This window comes from Leucoraja erinacea, chromosome 15 (assembly GCF_028641065.1).
Source record: "Leucoraja erinacea ecotype New England chromosome 15, Leri_hhj_1, whole genome shotgun sequence".
Lineage (NCBI taxonomy): Eukaryota > Metazoa > Chordata > Chondrichthyes > Rajiformes > Rajidae > Leucoraja > Leucoraja erinaceus.
Window position 1 is genome coordinate 9,389,440 of NC_073391.1, and position 20,165 is coordinate 9,409,604.

The window sequence follows — 20,165 nt, forward strand, 5'->3', positions numbered from 1 at the left end:
GTATCTGCCTGGGGAAAACGATTCCAACTGACTACCCTATCTACGATACAATACGATAGGACTTTATTTATCCCAGGAGGGAAATTGATCTACCAACTATCATAAAACACAAAATATGTGAAACATGAAATTAAAGTGACACGTGGAAATGATTGGGGTTTTGCAGAGATTGGGGAAAAGTCGGGGGTGAGAGGGGGGTGAGAGGAGTCAGTCTACCCCACGACAGAAGAGGGAGGAGTTGTACAGTTTGATAGAAGATCCTTCTTCCCTGTGGCGTTCTGTGCTGCACCTTGGTGGAACCAGTCTGTTGCTGAAGGTACTCCTCAGGTTGACCAGTGTGTCATGGAGGGGGTGAGCTGTATTGTCCAGGATGCTCTGCAGTTTGAGGAGCATCCTCCCCTCCATGACCACCTCCCACGAATCCAACTCCACTCCCAGTCTTCCTGATGAGTTTGTTAATCCTATTGGTGTCCGCGGTCTTCGCCCTGCTGCCCCAGCGCACGGCAGGGAAGAAGATGTCTTCTATACCTTTTATAATTTTATATACTTCTATCCCCTCACCCTCCGATGTTCCAGAGAAAAACATCCAAGTTTATTCAACCTCTCCATGTAGCTGAAACCCTTTCATTCACACGGCATTCTGGACCATTGAGCCAGAGACATGGATTTGAATCCAACCTCGGTCACTCTAGAATTTAAATTCAGTTAATTAAATAACTACAGATTTTATGAAATAGAAACTGATCACAGTAAAGGTAACCACAAAACTACTGAAATGTTATCAATACCTGCCTGGTTGAGTAATGTCCGCATGCAGAGGAAATCTGTTCCTCATCAAGACTGATCTATATATGAGCCCAGACCCACCAATATAGTTGTGATTGAAGATAGACACAAAATGCGGTAGTAACTCAGCGGGACAGGCGGCATCTCAGGAGAGAAGGAATGGGTGACCCTTCTTCAGACTGGTTAGGGATAAGGGAAACAAGAGAGATCGACGGTGATGCGGAGAGATAAAGAACAATGATAGATGTGCAAAAAAGTAACGACGATAAAGGAAACAGGCCATTGTTGGCTGTTTGTAGGGTGGAAATGAGAAGCTAGTGCGACTTGGGTTGGGGAGAGATAGAGAGAGGGAATGCTGGGCTACCTGAAGTGAGAGAAATCAATGTTCATACCACTGGTCTGTAAGCTGCCCAAGTGAAATATGAGATGCTGTTTATCCAATTTGCGTTTAGCCTCACTCTGACAATGGGTGAGACCAAGGACAGAAAGGTCTGTGTAGGAATGGGAAGGAGAATTAACGTGTCCAGCAACCAGGAGATCAAATGGGTTCAGGTGGGCTGAGCGAAGGTGTTCTGCGAAATGATCGCCCAGTCTGCGTTTGGGCACCAATGTATAAGAGTCCACATCTTGAACAACGGGTACAGTAGATGAGGTTGGAGGAGGTGCAAGTGAACCTTTGCCTAACCTGAAAGGACTGTCGGATAGTCGAGGGAGGAGGTATAGCGACAGGTGTTGCATCTTCTGTGTTTTCAGGGGAAGGTACCTTGGAAGGGGGAGACCCGGTAGGCGGCGTGACTCTCGTCAGCAGCGGCCTCTGCAGCCCGTCCGTGTTTTTATTATTTTTTGTCTATGTTTCTATGTAGTTTTTGTTATTTTTTGTTGGGATGTGTGTGTGGGGGGGGTGGGGTGGGAGGGGGGGGGTAACTTTTAAATCTCTCCCTGCACGGGAGACCCGACCTTTTCTTGTCGGGTCTCCGTTGTCGTTGGGGCTGCAACGAGGAGCGGCCTCCAACAGAAGAAGCCGGGGACTCTGGTGCCGACGACTCACCGTCACCGTCGCGGAGCTGGCCGAGTCCAGAGCGGGTGGAGCGGTGGTGGAGCGCTGCTGCTGCTGCGGCCCGACCTCCGGAGATTCGGAGGCTGCAACTGCGGGTCTGGCGGACGGCGGCACCAGGAGCCCACGGGTCCCTGGAGGGAGACCGCTTTTCAGGGCTCTCGCAACGGCGACTTCTCCCGCCCGAGTTGCGGGGTCGAAGAGCTCCTGGAGCGGGGCCTACAGCACTGCCCCGCGCGGCTTGGAATGGCCGCGGGACTCTGCGAGCGCACGCCGGGGGCTCTAACTCCAAGACCCGGTGTGCGACCTTGCATCACCCGGCGTGGCTTTAATGGCCGCGGGACAATCGCCATCGCCAACCGGGGGCTTTGACTTTGACTCTGACATCGGGGGGGGGGGGAGAGTGCAGTGGAGAGATAAGTTTTTTTGGCCTAACATCACAGTGATGTGATGGATGTTTATGTAAATTATGTTGTGTCTTGGGTCTATTTGTTTGTAATGTATGGCTGCAGAAACGGCATTTCGTTTGGACCTCAAGGGGTCCAAATGACAATTAAATTGAATCTTGAATCTTGAATCTTGAATTTGGGTGGGAAGGGATAAGTTAACCAGGGATTTGCGGAGCGAACGGTCTGTGCGGAAGGCGGAAAGGGGTGGAGATGGGGAAATGTGGCTAGCAGTGGGATTCCGTTGGAGGTGGTGGAAAATTCAGAGTATTATGTGTTGTATGCGACGGCTGATGGGATGGAAGGTGTGGAGTAGGGGGACTCTGTCTCTGTTGCGACTAGGGGGAGCAAGGGCGGAGCTGTGGGGTATCGAGGAAACATGAGGTAGGGCCTCATCTATGATGGGAGGGGGAACCCCCATTCCTTGAAGAATGAGGGCGTCTCTCTTTGGAAATGCATAAAATCCATTGGGGTAGCTGCTTGGTTCACTGTCGCATCATTGACAATGAACTTTCGAATCACTTAGGCCACAGCTAACAATGGCCTGTTTACTTTATCATCATAACTTTTTGCATATCTTTCATTCATTTGTTCTATATCTCTCTATATCACCGTCTATATCTCTTGTTTCCCTTTCCCCTGACTCTCAGTGTGAAGAAGAGTCTTGACCTGAAACATCACCTATTCCTTCTCTCTGGAGATGTTGCCTGTCTCGCTGAGTTGCTCAAATTTACTTGGCCTTTCTTGATCTCACCGTCTCCATCACAGGAGATATACTATCCACTGACAGTCTGAAGAAGGGTCTCGACCTGAAACATGACCTATTCCTTTTCTCCAGAGATGCTGCCTGTCCCGCTGAGTTACTCCAGCTTTTTGTGTATCGCGAATCACTAGTCTCCTTTATTTGATTACACCATTCGATTGAAACCCAAGTGAAGATTTGCCATCTTCTTTACCTTGCCTCCAGCCATCATTAAGTTATTTTTTGGTTCAGTGAGATGGAAAAAAACTGAAAACGTTTTACTTGCATAACTCTGGTGGCCAACCCCTCGTGTGTGCCTGAGATGGCCTCATTAATTTTACATGGCATTGGGTCAGGCAGAATTAGGTCTGTTGTTGGGAACATGATTAATACAGTGACAATAAATTCTGTGCAGCTTCCGATCTTGATGAGAAGCACTTGCACAAAATGGCAAGATTCACTTGGATGCACACAAAATCAATGCCACACATACTATCTACATCACCTGAATACCATGACTGCTTTATGGCTTGTGCTGCTATACTGTGTGTGTGTGTGTGTGTGTGTGTGTGTGTGTGTGTGTGTGTTAGTTATTATAGTATATTCTGGCTATACTGGACTAAGTCTCTGACTATACTGGACTAAGTGACACATTGGACTAAGTGGGACCCGTTGGGGACCCTGTTCACACGGGATGGCTGCTTCACCAACGCAATATTCCACCTCTCCTCCAATGCCAATAATGGTGGCGGGTGGGGTGGGGGGGGGGGGGGGGGGGGGGGGGGATTTCTGGAGCGCTAGTATGGGTGTTGTTGGCTGAAGGGACTGGTTTCCAGAGGGCTAGTATGGACATTGTGGGCTGAATGGATTTTTGGGCTGGCAGCTCAGTCACTCAGGCCTGGTGGGCTGGCAGCTCAGTCACTCAGTACTGGTGGGCTGGCAGTCACTCAGGGCTGGTGGGCTGGCAGCTGTCACTCAGGGCTGGTGGGCTAGCAGCTCAGTCACTCAGGGCTGGTGGGCTGGCAGCTCAGTCACTCAGGGCTGGCAGATCAATCACTCGGGACTGGTGGGCTGGCAGTTCATTCACGGCTATTCCTTGAATTTTCAAGCAGATGTAGGCCACCAAACTCAATTTCATGGCATTTCAAGCAGAGTGCAGGCCACCAATTTCTATTTCATAACATTTCAAGCAGAGTGCAGGCCACTAAATGCAATTTCATAGCATTTCAAGCAGAGTGCAGGCCACCAAAATCAATTCCTTAGCATTTCAAGCAGATTTCAGGCCACCAATTTCAATTTCATAACATTTCAAGCAAAGTGCAGGCCACCAACCTAATGTCATAGCATTTCAAGCAGAGTGCAGGCCACCAAACTCAATTTCATAGCATTTCAAGCAGGGTGCATGCCACCAAATTCAATCTCATAGCATTTCAAGTAGAATGCAGGCCACCAAACTCAACTTCATGGCAATTCAAGAGGAGTGCAGGCCACCAACTCTATTTCATGGCATTTCAAGCAGAGTGCAGGCCACCAAATTCAATTTCATAGCATTTCAAGCAGAGTGCAGGCCACCAAATTGCCAAACAACTCATTGCATTGTCATTAAGGGCTAACAAATCATTTATTGTAAGTACATTGCAGACTCACAGTTCAGTTGATTCACAGCTTAGAATGACAGTTGTGGCCTCTCCCTCGTGATCTTCCAGAGTGACTGACTCACGTCCAGGCATCTGGGGTTTTAGAGTCCTGCACCCCCCCCCCCTTTCCCCCCCCCCCCCCCCCACCCCCTGGAAGGGACAGTACCTTCATCGTGGTGATTGACACACGCGTGTGTGTGTGTGTAATATATATTATGGTATATTCCGATACACACACACACACACACACACACACACACACGCATGCACGCACGCACACACACACACACACAATCCAAGTTTACCCAACCTCTCCTTGTAGCTGAAACGAATGCGCTGGCTCTGGAGAGGGTCCAGAGGAGGTTTACAAGAATGACCCCAGGAATGAGTAGGTTAACCTATGATGAGCGTTTTTTGTCGGCACTGAGCCTGTACTCACTGGAGTTTAGAAGAATAAGGGGGAACCATTGAAACATACAGAATAGTGAAAAGCTTGGATAGAGTGGATACAAAGAGGATGTTTCCATTAGTGGGAGAGTCTAGAATAGTGGTAATAGCCTCAGAATTAAAGGACGTTCTTTTCGGAAGGAGATGAAGAGACATTTCTTTAGACAGAGGGTGGTGAATCTGTGGAATTCTTTGCCACAGAAGGCTGTAGAGGCCATCAGTGGATATTTTTAAGGTAGAGATAGATAGATTCTTGATTAGTACAGGTGTCGGAGGTTATGGGGAGAGGGCAGGAGAATGGGGTTAGGAGGGAGAGACAGATCAGCCATGATTGAATTGCGGAGTAAACTTGATGGGGCGAATGGCCTAATTCTACTTCTATTCCTCATGACTTTAGGACCTTTTGCTCATTAGGCAGAAGGAATGATTTTATGTGTGGCGAGGTATATTGAAATGCAGAACTGCAATGGGAAACAGCTCTGGAGCTATGCAAAGGTAAGGATGCTCAGATGAAAATAACCTGTCAAGGAGAAAAGATTCTGCACATGAAATCAAACAGCATGGAAACAGGCCCTTCGGCCTAACTCGTCCACGTGGCCAAGATGCCCATCTACGCCAATCCCATTTCCCGCGTTTGACCCATATCCCTCTGAACGTTCCCTATGCATGTTACCTTCCAAATGTATTGTAAATGTCGGGAGAGTGCCTCCCTCAACTACATGGGTGAGACCTGTTTAGATTGTGCCTTAAAACTGCAAGTCTCAGTTGCTGTCCCTCTGCGCCTTGCCTTTGATAATGATCAAATTACTTAAATAACTGCTGGAAGTGAATTGTTAGTCAATGTTGAGAAAAGCTCAAGTTTTATACCAGACCTCAGCAAGGTGGGAGGTAGAGCCCAATTATCCAGACACTGCTCAGAGCCATTTATTTCGACTGCAAGACCCACGACGCAGAATATATTCATTGAGCTTTGATTATGTATGCACAACACAATGCACTCTCATGCAGGGAAAATAGCAGATTTGCATTTTTGTACACAGTTGCTCATAACACCACACACAGAAGTGGGCCAATTCCAGAACATTTTAATACACACAATATAATCTCTGCTGAAGGAAGGGATAATCTTCTGATATACACTGTTCGTGGCATTGGCTGGAGATTTAGTGTAAATTGGGAAAGATTTTATTGACCTTGTTAGTAATTGAAATAGCTGATTCTGATTATGAAATTCCACCTTATTTCCAATTAGTATCAAGCAAAGCCTGTTTATTAAGGGTCTTCTGTTTTCCTTGGCTTACTTGATGGTCATCTAATTGTCAGGATGTAAGCCAGATAAGCTGCAATGAGTACCCTTTTTAAACAAAAATCAGTATACCACCTCCTTTCCTGAAGTTGCCAGCTCATTGCCACAGTGCAGATTACAGACATTGGAGGCAACAGCTGGTAGCAAGTAATTTTAGCTGGGATTTCACAGGGCACATAGAACAGTACAGCACAGGAATGGACCCTTTGGCTCTCAATGTTCATGCCAGATATGATATCAATTTAAACTGATCTCATCTGCCTGTACATGATTCACATCACTCTATTCCTTTCACTTCCAGTTGCTCATCTAAAAGCCTGTAAAACACCATTCTCATATCTGCCTCCACCACCATACTTTTCAGGCCCCCACTACTTTCAGTGTGATAAAGACTTGCCCTGCATGTCCATTAAACATTGACCCTCTCACCTTATAACTACGCCCTCTAGTGTTGGACATTTGCACCTGGGGAAAAAGGTTCTAACTGTCTACCCTATCTATATTTTTCATAATTTCATATACTTCTAATGTCTCCCCTCAACCTCTGTCGTTCCAGAGAAAACAATCCAAGTTTACCCAACCTCTCCTTAACTGAAACACTTTAATTCACACAGCATTCTGGTAAATCTCCTCTGCACCCTCTCCAAAGCCTCCACATCCCTCCTGTAACGGGGCAACCAGAGTTGCAGGCGATACTCTAAATGCTGCCTAACCTGAGGTTTTAAGCTGCATCTCGACTTCCTGGCACAACTGTTCAAATAGTAGCTGGTTCATGAACTGAACTGAAGTCTCAAAGGTTGTCTGGAAAATAAATGTTTTTGAAGCATGAACTATTGATTAAAGTTTCAAACGATAATATCTGGTTTGTCAATTTCCTAAAGTAATGCAAGGCCAATACCCAAGAAAGATTATAAAATAGTCTTAAAAGATTACTGAAGTGCACATGAAGGAAAAAATAATAATTGCAGTCGTAAGTGGACAGAAGAGAGTCAAGAGTGTTTTATTGTCATATTTCCCAGATAGGATAATGAAATTCTTGCTTGCTGCAGCACAACAGAATATGTAAACATAGTACATAACAGGAGAAGAGAAAAAAATTAGGTATAATAAGGATGATAGATCAAACATTCAGGAAATAGAAAAAGTTGGGCCAGATATAAGGTTACAGTCATCAAAGTTTGTAGTCCACATGTTGTAGTTGGTCTCTCTGGGGTTTTCAACAATGATTCAGTAAGAGGAAGTTTAATGCACTGAAGGTGCCGTTCTGCACCAGCTTTTACAGTCTCTTTGTCAGAAAGACATTTCAGGCAATTGGACCTTCTAGGAAGTGGTCAAGCAAACATCTGAGAGTTGGAACATGGGCTCTAAATTACATTCTTGATTGTAAATTGAGTCCTGTAGCTAATAACATATGTTGTAATGTGTAAGAAGGAACTGCAGGTGCTGGTTTAAACCGAAGACAGACACAAAAAGCTGGAGTAACTCAGCGGGTCAGGAGGCATCTCTGGTCAAAAGAAATATGATGTTTCGGATCGAGGAAGGGTCTTCAGACTGAGGAAGGGTCTGGACCAGAAACGTCACCTATTCCTTTTCTCCAGGGATGCTGCCTGACTCGCTGAGTTACTCCAGCTTTTGTGTCTAACATATGTGGTAACCCGGCCATAATAACTGTCAACACTAACTAGGTCATTGTTTAGTCAACCTGTAGTTTTGTTGACATTTATCTGAGCTTTTGAAAAGAGTGACAGCAAATCAAACGGGGAAATAATCTTATTTTTTTTAAATTGCGGTATTGGTACTCCAGACTTATTAATATTCACTTGTAGGAAGGAACTGTAGATGCTGGTTTAAACCAAAGATAGACAGAAAAAGCTGGAGTAACTCAGTGGGTCAGACGGCATCTCTGGAAAAAAGGAATAGGTTTTAGTGGTCTGAGAAACGACTACTGGAGTTTTCAACAGATCTTTATTCAAAAGGTCGATATCCAGTATACAGGTTCTCCCGACACGTCTGCCCACAACGGTGGTCAGCACTGAACTAATGCGCGCAAGTGAAAAACCGGGCAAAACAAGCGTCCCCTCCCGAGTCACGTGACCGCGGCTTCCAAACGCCGGGTTCGATATCTGCGTGACCTTTTTGTGTCATTCTTTTAATATGTAAGTATTGCTGATATTTGCATCCTAATCATTTTCCAGCCTTCTAAGAATGTTTGGCCAATGTTGAGAGCATTTAGTTCTGATGTTTATTATTCCAATCCAATTCAATGCCAAATCATTTAACCATTCAATTGGCATAAATTAATATGTCTGTTAATCAATTTTATGTCACTGCAGCCAGCAAGCTTAAAAGTTGTAAGAGACATTCAGAGAGGCTAGGCTTACAGAGTCAGCTATACAGCATGGAAACAGGCCCTTCAGCCCACCTCATCCATGTTGACCAGTTTCCTTGAAAGTGGTATCACAGGTAGTCAAAAAGGCTTTTGGCACATTGGCCTTCATCAGTCAGTATTGAATGTAGAAGTTGGGAGGTCATGTCATAGTTATATAAGACATGGGTGTGGCCACATTTAGAGCATTGTGTTCAGTTTTAGGCACCATGTTATAGGAAAGATGTTGTCAAGCTGGAAAGGGTGGAGACAAGATGAGGATAATGCCAGGGATTGGGGGACTGAGCTATAGGGAGAGGTTGAGCAGGCTAAGACACTATTCCTTGGAGCGCAGGAGGATGAGGGGTGACTTATAGAGGTGTACAAAATCATGTGAGGAATAGATCCGGTGAACGCAGTCACTTCTCCAGAGTTGGGGAATCGAGAGCCAGAGGACATAGGTTTAAGGTGAGCGGGGAAAGATTTAATAGGAGTCTGAGGAGTAACTTTTTTACACAACAGGTGGTGAGTGTATGGAATGAAATGCCGATGGAGATAGTTGAGGCAGGGACCATCACAATGTTTAAGAAACATTTAGGGAGATACATGGATCGGATAGGCTGAGAGGAATATGTGCCAAACACAGGCAGGTGGGACTAGCGCACATGGGACTTGTGGATTAGTGTAGGCAAGTTGGGCTGAAGGGCCTGTTTCCATGCTGTATGACTCCATGACTCTAGCTCTAAGGTGACACACATTTGCCTTTATTTGTCCTGTAGTCCTCTACACAGATTAGTATACAAACTTAAAGCACGCGGTATTGGGGGTTCAGTATTGATGTGGATAGAGAACTGGCTGGCAGACAGGAAGCAAAGAGTAGGAGTTAACGGGTCCTTTTCACAATGGCAGGCAGTGACTAGTGGGGTACCGCAAGGCTCAGTGCTGGGATCCCAGCTATTTATAATATATATTAATGATTTGGACGAGGGAATTGAATGCGACATCTCCAAGTTTGCGGATGACACAAAGCTGGTGGGCAGTGTTAGCTGAGGAGGATGCTAGGAGGCTGCAAGATGACTTGGATAGGCTGGGTGAGTGGGCAAATGCATGGCAGATGCAGTATAATGTGGATAAATGTGAGGTTATCAACTTTGGTGGCAAAAACAGGAAAGTAGACTTATACCTGAATGGTGGCCGATTAGGTAAAGGGGAGATGCAATGAGTCATGAGTGTCATGGTACACCAGTCATTGAAAGTAGGCATGCAGTTGCAGCAGGCAGTGAAGAAAGCGAATGGTATGTTAGCTTTCATAGCAAAAGGATTTGAGTATAGGAGCAGGGAGGTTCTACTGCAGTTGTACAGGGTCTTGGTGAGACCACACCTGGAGTATTGCGTGCAGTTTTGGTCTCCTAATCTGAGGAAGTACATTCTTGCCATAGAGGGAGTACAGAGAAGGTTCACCAGACTGATTCTTGGGATGTCAGGACTTTCATATGAAGAAAGGCTGGATAGACTCGGCTTGTACTCGCTATAGAAACATACAAAATTCTTAAGGGGTTGGACAGGCTAGATGCAGGAAGATTGTTCCCGATGTTGGGGAAGTCCAGAACAAGGGGGTCACAGTTTAAGGATAAAGGGGAAATCTTTTAGGACTGAGATGAGAAAAACATTTTTTACACAGAGAGTGATGAATCTCTGGAACTCCCTGCCATAGAAGGTAGTTGAGGGTAGTTTAGGTAGTTAACGATAAAGGGGAAGTCATTTAGGACCAAGATGAGAAAAATATTTGCCACGCAGAGAGAGGTGAATCTGCGGAATTCTCTGCCACAGAAGATAGTTGATGCCAGTTAATTGGCTATATTTAAGAGGGAGTTAGATGTGGCCCTTGTGGCTAAAGGGATCAGGGGGTAATGAGAGAAGGCAGGTACAGGATACTGAGTTGGATGATCAGCAGCTCATATTGAATGGCGGTGCAGGCTCGAAGGGCTGAATGGCCTCCCTGCGCCTATTTTCTATGTTTCTATGTTACTACACCCATTCTATCCATTTATTTGTCCAGATTACTTTTAAACATCATAATTGTATCTGCTTCTACAGCTTCTTCTGGCAGTTCATTCAAAATGTAGATCATCCTCCGAGTGAAAAAGTTACACATGAGATCCCTCTTAAAGCTCTCCTCTAACATCTTAAGCCTATACCTTGTGGGCATAAATTCCCCACGGCTTTACGATGGTGCAAAAGCGATACACATTCGGTAGAAACCGTACTTCAAATTTTCAATTTTGATCTTTTCGACAAACCAGACGTGCAACTGATGCACGGAAAGTGACAGGGCATCAACCAAGTCACCAAGTCTGGGGCAATTAGATGACCAAATCGGCCGTGGCTGGGTGAATGCTGAGTTGGCCTGGGCACCGGACTTTGCGTGCAACGTCGCGTGCAAAGTCCGGCGCCCAGGCCAAATTCCTCAACTGGCCCGCCGGCTGGGCTTTGTATTCTGCTGTACACAAAGTCCAGCACCCCATCCAACTCATGAACCGATGATCGGCCATGAGAAGGAGGGGTGGTGGTGCGGGAGGAATGCGTAGGTCCAAAGGACACACAGCTGGCCGTGCTGCCGACCGACGGGGCCACGGGCGGGACGCTGCTGCTGCACTCCATGAGATGCACTACGTCGGGACGGGTGAAGCAGGGCCGGACGCGGCGCTCCGAACCGACAGTCCCCTCGACCCGAGCAGTAGGTAGTCAAATACGGGACAAGGGCGGTCCTGTATGGGACAAACAGGATATCCCGGCTAATACGGGACAGTTGGCAACCCTATCTACCTATCACCCTTGGCCTCTTTACACTGGCAATCTTCCCTCCCCATTCAGTGTCTCAATATGAGGTCTCAATTCCTTTACCCTCTCAGATGCTGCCTTTCTGAAGTGATCAGATGCATTTTTGCTCCAGAGTCAAGCCTCTGCTGTTGAATCCATAGGCAAATTCCTAGGGGAAATTCGGCTCACTGCAATAGGAGAAAAATGTTTGTGAAATATTTAATTGTGTGAATTGTATAAAGCATAATAAAATGACTATGCATCACTTTAGTGGGTTATCAAGTATGCATGGATCATTTTTGGCAGGCGGTTGTAATGTTATGCTAATGCTGAAAAATCACGGTCTGCCAAGTGTTTGCAGATGGTTCATGTTATTATTCTGCATTTAAAGATTTATTGTTTTAGTTTGATCCAGATGTGTTTTTTTGCACTTCTGGAGACTAGGCCATATAAACAATGTAATGAAGTGAGAGTAATGCGTATCCATTTTAATAATATATGGTAGATTACAAATATTTGTAAAATATGTTTCAGCTTTTTCCGATAATGATAAAATAATAATTGAAAGTCAAATGAATGGCAACAGCCTATTGTCGACAAGCTGGAATCAGTGGAATGTAGTCTTTAAATAATGAGTTCAGAAGCAAGTTTACTAGATTATGCAGTCTGGTACTGAAAGCATATATGATATTCTATCTTGAATTTGATTGTGAACGGCAGGAGGAAAATTATAATACAAATCTATCAATGCCTATTTCAGGATGTGAGCATTGGTGGCATTTATTGCCCGTCCTTAATTACCCTTTAAGAAGGTAATGGCGAGATACTTTCTTGAACTGCTACAATACTTCTGGTGTATGTACTGCCACTATGCTGTGGGTAGTGAGAGGATTAGATCGGGTAGACACACAGTTTCTTGCCCAGAGTAGGTGAATCGAGGACCAGAGGACACATGTTTAAGGTGAAGGGGGACATGTTTAATAGTAATCACTCTATGACTTTATAACTCGTAGTTGGCACGCTGGGCTAATACCCCATTTGCCTTCACATTGGCCTGTGTGGGCTAATTGGTCCGAAAGTCCTGTTTTCTCGCTGTATGACTATGACTCTAGGACTCTATAAACCCTCTGATTATGTCCCAATCTGTCCTTCCGTTTGACAGCAGTTCAGCCAAGAAATAAGTCAGCTCACCTCTAACTTCTGCTCCTGTTCTTTGCATCGTAGAAGGCAGAGGTGAACTGGACTTGTGTCAATGACAGATCTGAACAACAGCTTTGCTGCTGGACTTGATGCTGAGTCCAATACTGGAGCTCAGTCATGCTGAGCTGAGGGGCAGGGTGCACTCTTTATTTGGACCCTCAACTTTGGTTGACATTCCCATGCATCAGCTTGGATTGAAAAAGTGTCAGTAACTGATTTTTCCCTTACTTAATCTTAATGTATTCAAATACATTTCTATCACCAATGTTCAATGGTTTTGTTATTATCACGTGTACCCAGGTACAGTGAAATACGTTTTCTGCATACAGATCAGCAAGCCCACGGTGTTAAAGGGAAGATACTAGCACGGATGCTGGAGTAACTCAGCGGGACAGGCAGCATCTCTGGAGAGAAAGAATGGGTGACATTTTGAGTTGAAACTCTTCTTCAGACTGTCTGAAGAAGGGTCTCAACCCGAAATGTCCAACATTGTGTGTCTATCTTTGCGTTAAACCAGCATCTGCAGTTCCTTCCTACACATACTAACATGGATAGCGGGTTGGCTGGATGGCAAAGGCAAAGAGTTGCAACATAAGGTGCCTTTTCACGTTGGCTGCCAATGATGAGTGGAGTTCCGCAAGGGTCGGTGCTGGGGCCGTGTCTCTTCACGTCGTATAATAATGATTTGGATAAGGGGATTAAAGTCTTTGTGGCCAAGATAGGAGAAGGATCAGGCAGTACAAAGGAAGCAAGGACTCTGCAGAAAGACTTAGACAGGTTCGGAGAGTGGGCAGAGAAGTGGCAGATGACATTCAGTATAGCAAAGTGCGGAGTCATGCATTTTGGTAATAAGGATAAAAGCGCAGATTATTTTCTAAATGGATAGAGAATATATGGTTTTATGGATAGAGAATCCAGAAATTGATGCAAAGAGACTTGGGAGTGCTGGTGCAGGACTCCCAAAAAGTTAATTTGAATGTCAAATTGGTAGTAAGGAAGGCAAATTTAATGCTAGCATTTATATCAAGAGGACTGGAATACAAAAACAGAGATGTAATGCTAAGGGTCTAGAATGCGCTGGTCAGGCTCCATTTGGAGAACTGTGAGCAAATTTGGGCCGCATATCTGAGGAAGGATGTGCTGGTTCTGGAGAAGGTCCAGAGGAGGTTTACAAGAATTATTCCAGGAATGAGTGGGTTTGCATATGATGAGCATTTGACAGCACTGGGACTCTACTGGAGTTTAGAAGGTTGAGGGGGAACCTCATTAAAACCTACAGAATAATGAAAGGCATAAATAGAGTGGATGTGGAAAGGATGTTTCCACTGTCCTGACGTTGTGCAGCCTATGGAGTGCAGCAGCACCGCCTCACCCGTGGCCCCATCGGTCGGCAGCCCGACCAGCTGTCTGACCTTCGGACCTTTGCTTATCGCCAACACCACCACCCCTCATTCTCTTGGCCGATCATCGGTTCATGAGTTGGATGGGGTGCCGGACTTTGTGCACGACGTCGCATGGGCCAAAATTCCTCAGCTGGCCCGCCGGCTGGGCTTTGTGTGCAGTCTAGCACCCGGGCCAACTCATCATTCACCCAGCCAAGGCCGAGTCAGGATTGGCGTCGGGTAATTTGTCCCTTATTTTGACTTTTTGTCCCTTATTTGGGAGTGAGAAAGTTGGCAACCCTAGTCTTGGACCAGATGTCAAGCCTCAGAATTAAAGGGGTCTCTTTTAGAAAGGAGGTGAGGAAGAACTTCTTTAGTCAGAGGGTAGTCAATCTGTGGAACTCATTGCCACAGAAGGCTGCGGAGGCCAAGTCAGTGGATATTTCTAAGGCAGAGATGGACAAATTCTTGATTCGAACACGTGTCAAGGATTATGGGGAGAAGGCAGGAAAATAGGATTAGGAGACAGAGATCAGCAATGATTGAATGGCAGAGTGCAGAATGTACAGAATGTACAGAACAGTCCACTGAGTCTATGTGCAAAAGTCGCCATTTTGGTGTCATTTCACAGTCCCAGCTACAGCTGGCCACAAAGGCCCTTTGCTGCCGTCACCTCTATTTCGGTCGTCCCGCCACCCGATGTCCCTCTGCTTGCCAGGACCTCTTCAGCGCTTGTACTCCACCCAGCAGTAGCTCCTAGTGGGCCCCACAGCCGAAGCTCCCGGAGACAGAATGGGATTGGAAGAATTTATTTGACAAAAAGTTTGCTTTATTATCTTAAAATTATTCAAGCTTTTTTGAGTTGTTTCATACGTCTCTGGTCGTAGTTATTTGTTGACTTTGATAGCAGTCAACTGCTGTAGATTTTGATGTCATTTCAAAACGAAGGCTTTTTTCGAAGGATAAAGATAATAAAGGATAAGATATATCTCATCTAAGTACTCTAAATGCTATGTATTGTAAGGATAAGATATATCCTTTGTGTATAGGATATCCTCATATACTCATACCCTATCATATAGTAAGAGGGAATTTAGGAATCTCTATTGTCATAATCTTGAGGTATATATTTCTCGTTGTCACAACTGACCCCATTGTCTTATGTTGGCAATTATCTGTTTATTAGTTCTCCCAGTTTCTACTTTATGTCATCTTTTAAATCCAACTCCATTATTATTTGTGCTGATGGTAACCAAATAATGTATTTTACATTAGTGAGGCCAAACGCAAAATGGTGGAACAGCACCTCATATTGCAACCCAGCTTACAACCCAGCGGTATGAATATTGATTTCTCTAACTTCAAGTAACCCTTTCAACCACTCTCTCTCCATCCCTCCCCCACCCAAGTCATTGTACTAGTTTAAAAGTATTCTTGTTGAGTATCATTGTTACTCATTTTCATCCAGCCCACAGCTAACAATAGCATATTTCCTTTATCATCGTTACTTTTTTGCATATCTTTTATTCATTTGTTCTATATCTCTCTATATCACCGTCTATATCCCTTGTTTTTCTTTCCCCTGACTCAGCCTAAAGAAGGTTCTCGACCCAAAACATCACCTATTCCTTCTCTCTAGAGATGCTGTCTGGCCCGCTGAGGCACTCCAGCTTTTTGTGTCTATCTTCGGTTTAAACCAACATCTGCAGTTCTTCCCTGCACAATGTACTCTAAATGCTATGTAACCAAGGTATTGTAAACAATTAGCAAATTGAAAAGGGTAGTTTGTCCAGTGTGGAGCCTAATTGACCGGAGGTGTGATTGAATGATTGACTGACTACACAATAGCCCCATCTGTTCACCTCATCCTATTCATAAAATAAACAAGTGAGTTTGCCTTGTTTTATTATATTCTATCAATCCACTAGCTATTTTAAATAGCTTGCAAAGCCATTCAGAGATTAATGTTAATCCATGTACCATTGTTTGTAGATTACTTTCTGCCTTCCTGCAAAAATCCAATTTCCTTCATTATATACATATAAGCTTCACCATTTTTCATCCATATCTAATTTTTGTTTTTCCTTATTGATTTATTTGCTGCCTCTGTGTCTCAATGAGCAAATGATATGAATCTTATTTTTGTTATTTTTAGTGCACTGTTTTTGTTTCATCAGTTAATTTGAGCATCTTGGTATTTACCTACAGAAGAATTGAAGAAATAATATATGCAGAACTCCTCTCAGCATCCTCCAGTCTGACATTTCATTTCTTCTACATAATCTCCTTCCTTTATCAGCCACTCTTTTTCTGGTGGCTAAGATTAAGGGGATTAGTTGAATTATGTCTTTCACACCAAATTGAACATAGAACAGTAGAGCTCAGGTACAGGGCCTTTGGCACACGATGAATATGCTGAACAAGATGCCAAGATGAACTATTCTCTGCCTGCACGTGATCCATATCCCTCAATGCCCTGAATATCCACGTACCTAGCTAAAATCCTCTTAAATACCACTATCGTATTTGCCTCGACCACTATTCCTAGCAGCATATTTTAGTCACCCACCAGTCTCTGTGTAAAAAGACTGTGTCCCAGATATCTCCTTTAAACATTCCCCCTCTGAACTGAAAGCTGCACCCTCTATTCTTTGACATTTCTAACTGTACCCTCTAGTCTTAGACTTTATCTGGATTTCCAAATTTTGAAAAATGTCATAAATAAGGTCGCTAGCTATTTCACAAGCAGTGAGAATTGGAATTATCTCAGTATATTCCAGAATTTTATTGCATATCAAAAGCTGTGCGTTTATGTGTATTTAACAAGATTGTTTTGTGATTATTGTCCCCAAATGTTAATGCAATTTGACAAAAATGGTTATTGCCAATGAATTACCCTCTTAAAGACAAAATATATGTTTTAATGCACGTAATAATGGAACGGTAACCTGTTAAGTGGATAAAAGCGTTTAGTGTTGTGCACATTTTCAAACTCTATGAATCCAAACAAACTGTGGTTATGTAATGGACTGCTACAAGATGGATATTAAGAGTTCTTGTGGAAAGGATAATTGCCGAGGTCCTACTTTAATGACAGTAGGATGATGCATAAAAACCTCCAGCAGATATGCTCAGTGGAGTTTCCGGAGAAAGCCTTCCCAAAAAAGCAGCTCAAAAAAATCAGTGAAATCAACTTTTCTAAAGGAGTGATCCTGGAGCCTGGGGTGGCTGGAAATCATACACAAGATTTTCTTGCCTGCACAGACTACAAAAGGAGATGTCAGATGTTAGTGCACCCTTCTCATTAGTCAAATAGTCATGCAGGATGGACACAGGCCCTTCAGCCCAACTCATTCATGCCAAACATCAAAGCTGGACTCATTTGTCGTGTTTGGCCCACATCCCTCTAAACCTCTCCGATCCATATTCCTGTCCCAATGGCTTTTAAATGCTGTTATAGTAGTTGACGTAACTACTCATTTCATTCCATTTACCAACCATCCTCTGAGTGAAAAAGTCACCTCTCGGGCTCCCATTAAATCTTTCCCCTCTCATCTTCAAGCTTTGTCCTCTGGTTCTTGAATTGCCTATCCTGAGTAAAAGACTCTGTGCAATCACCTCATGTCTATTCCACTCATGATTTTATACACCACTACAAGATCTCCCCTTAGCCTCCTGCCTTCCAAGAAATAAAGTCCTAGTCTGCCTAACCTTTCCCCATGGCTCGGACTTTGGAGTCCTGGCAGCACCCTCATAAATCTTCCCTGCGCTCTTTCCATCTTAATGGCATTGTTTCATTGTATCTTTAGGGACTTTAGTTAGTTATTAAAACAGTCATCAGCTGCTCTAAAGGGCACAGTTTTAAAACCTCAGTGGGTGAGGCAGCATCTGTGGAGCGAAGGAAGATGCTGCCTCACCTTCGTTCCATAGATGCTGCCTGACCCGCTGAGTTTCTCCAGCAGTTTTGTCTACCTTCCATTTTACCAGCATCAGAAGTTCTTTCTTAAACAGTTTTTAAACATGTTTGCTTGTAAAATGTTGCATCAGTACCATACGAATGCACAGATACTGTTACTCTGCTGTGGTCAAGCTTTTAAATTGTGTGCTTTATTGTAGAACAATTTATTTGTTGACAAATGCTGTCATATTTTTGTACCTGGCTTTAGGTATTCCTTTCAGGATGAAGAGGATATGTTCATGGTGGTTGACCTCCTCTTGGGTGGCGATCTTCGCTATCACCTTCAACAAAATGTCCAGTTTACAGAGGATGCAGTGAAACTCTACATCTGTGAAATGGCCATGGCATTAGACTATTTACAGGGGCAGCACATTATCCACAGGTAATGGATGGAAAAAGACGCATTAATTTAAGTTGATTCCACCAAAAAAAAACTTGTCAGTCCTTTTTACTGCAATATCACATGTTACAGACATCAGCATAAGAATTGATAGTAGTACTTAGACGTTCCACACCAGGGCATCGGAAATGTCCTCGCTCTTCAGGAAACGGGGATTCCCCTCCTACACCATAGATGAGGCTCGCACCAGGGTCTGGTCCATACCCCGCAACACTGCTCTCTCTCCCCATCCCCGCACTCGCAACAAGGGTAGAGCCCCCCTAATCCTCACCTTTCACCCCACCAGCCGGCAAATACAACAAATAATCCTCCGCCATTTCCGCCACCTCCAACGTGACCCCACCACTCGCCACATCTTCCCATCTCCCCCTATGTCTGCCTTCCGCAAAGACCGCTCCCTCCGCAACTCCCTTGTCAATTCTTCCCTTCCCTCCCGTACCACCCCCTCCCCAGGCACTTTCCGTTGCAATCGCAAGAAATGCAACACCTGTCCCTTCACCTCCCCCCTCGACTCCATTCAAGGACCCAAGCAGTCGTTCCAGGTGCGACAAAGGTTCACCTGCATCTCCTCCAACCTCATCCACTGCATCCGCTGCTCTAGATGTCAGCTGATTTACATCGGGGAGACTAAGCGGAGGTTGGGCAATCGTTTTGCCGAACACCTCCGCTCAGTCCGCAATAACCTACCTGATCTCCCGGTGGCTCAGCACTTCAACTGCCCCTCCCATTCCCAATCCGACCTCTCTGTCCTGGGTCTCCTCCATTGCCAGAGTGAGCAACACCGGAAATTGGAGGACCAGCACCTCATATTCCGCCTGGGTTGCTTGCGTCTGGATGGCATGAACATTGAATTCTCCCAATTTTGCTAGCCCTTGCTGTCTCCTCCCCTTCCTTAACCCTCGAGCTGTCTCCTCCCATCCCCCCGCCCTCGGGCTCCTCCTCCTCCCTTTCTCCTTCCTTCTCCCCCCCCCCCCCCCCCCACCCACCATCAGTCTGAAGAAGGGTTTTGGCCCGAAACGTCACCTATTTCTTTCGCTCCATAGATGCTGCTGCACCCGCTGAGTTTCTCCAGCATTTTTGTGTACCTACCTTCGATCTTCCAGCATCTGCAGTTCCTTCTTTAACACTTTAATTCTTTAGTACTTATAATGCTGTTCATTTCCTTCTGTGCTTTCTGTGAAAGTCTCTTGCGGAGGGAATCTGTATTAGCTCTGACCTAGTTTAGTCATTGGCAAATATAAACAGCTGTTCATATAGCCTCCTGCTTGCTTGTACCTTTCAAAAAAATAAATATATATATATATATATATATATATATATATATATATACCTATATATATATACCCATCACTTATGACCTTATAGGAGAATGGGGTTAGGAGGGAGCGATAGATCAGCCATGATTGAATGGCAGAATAGACTTGATGAGCCGAATGGCCTAATTCTGCTCCTATCACATATGACCTTATATATGGTAAGAACCTTTGTGATGCACGTTCCTGCAAATTCAACACCATTTCTCAAACTTCTAACTGATTGTGTTATTACACAATTAGTTCATTTTGTGTATGGAAATAGAATATTAGACTCTTTATAATGAAGTCATATAATGGTCAGGATTG

General features: G+C 44.6%; 1 protein-coding gene across 3 annotated transcripts in view; it reads left to right on the top strand.

Annotated features, from left to right (window-relative positions):
* The window catches only part of LOC129703932 (serine/threonine-protein kinase 32C), a 283,437-nt gene that overhangs the window by 228,715 nt on the left and 34,557 nt on the right, over positions 1-20,165 (top strand). For all 3 annotated transcript variants that reach the window (XM_055646651.1, XM_055646652.1, XM_055646653.1), the window contains exon 4: positions 18,352-18,525. In XM_055646651.1, coding sequence (XP_055502626.1) covers positions 18,352-18,525 — 174 coding nt within the window. The remainder of the gene's footprint in view (positions 1-18,351; positions 18,526-20,165) is intronic.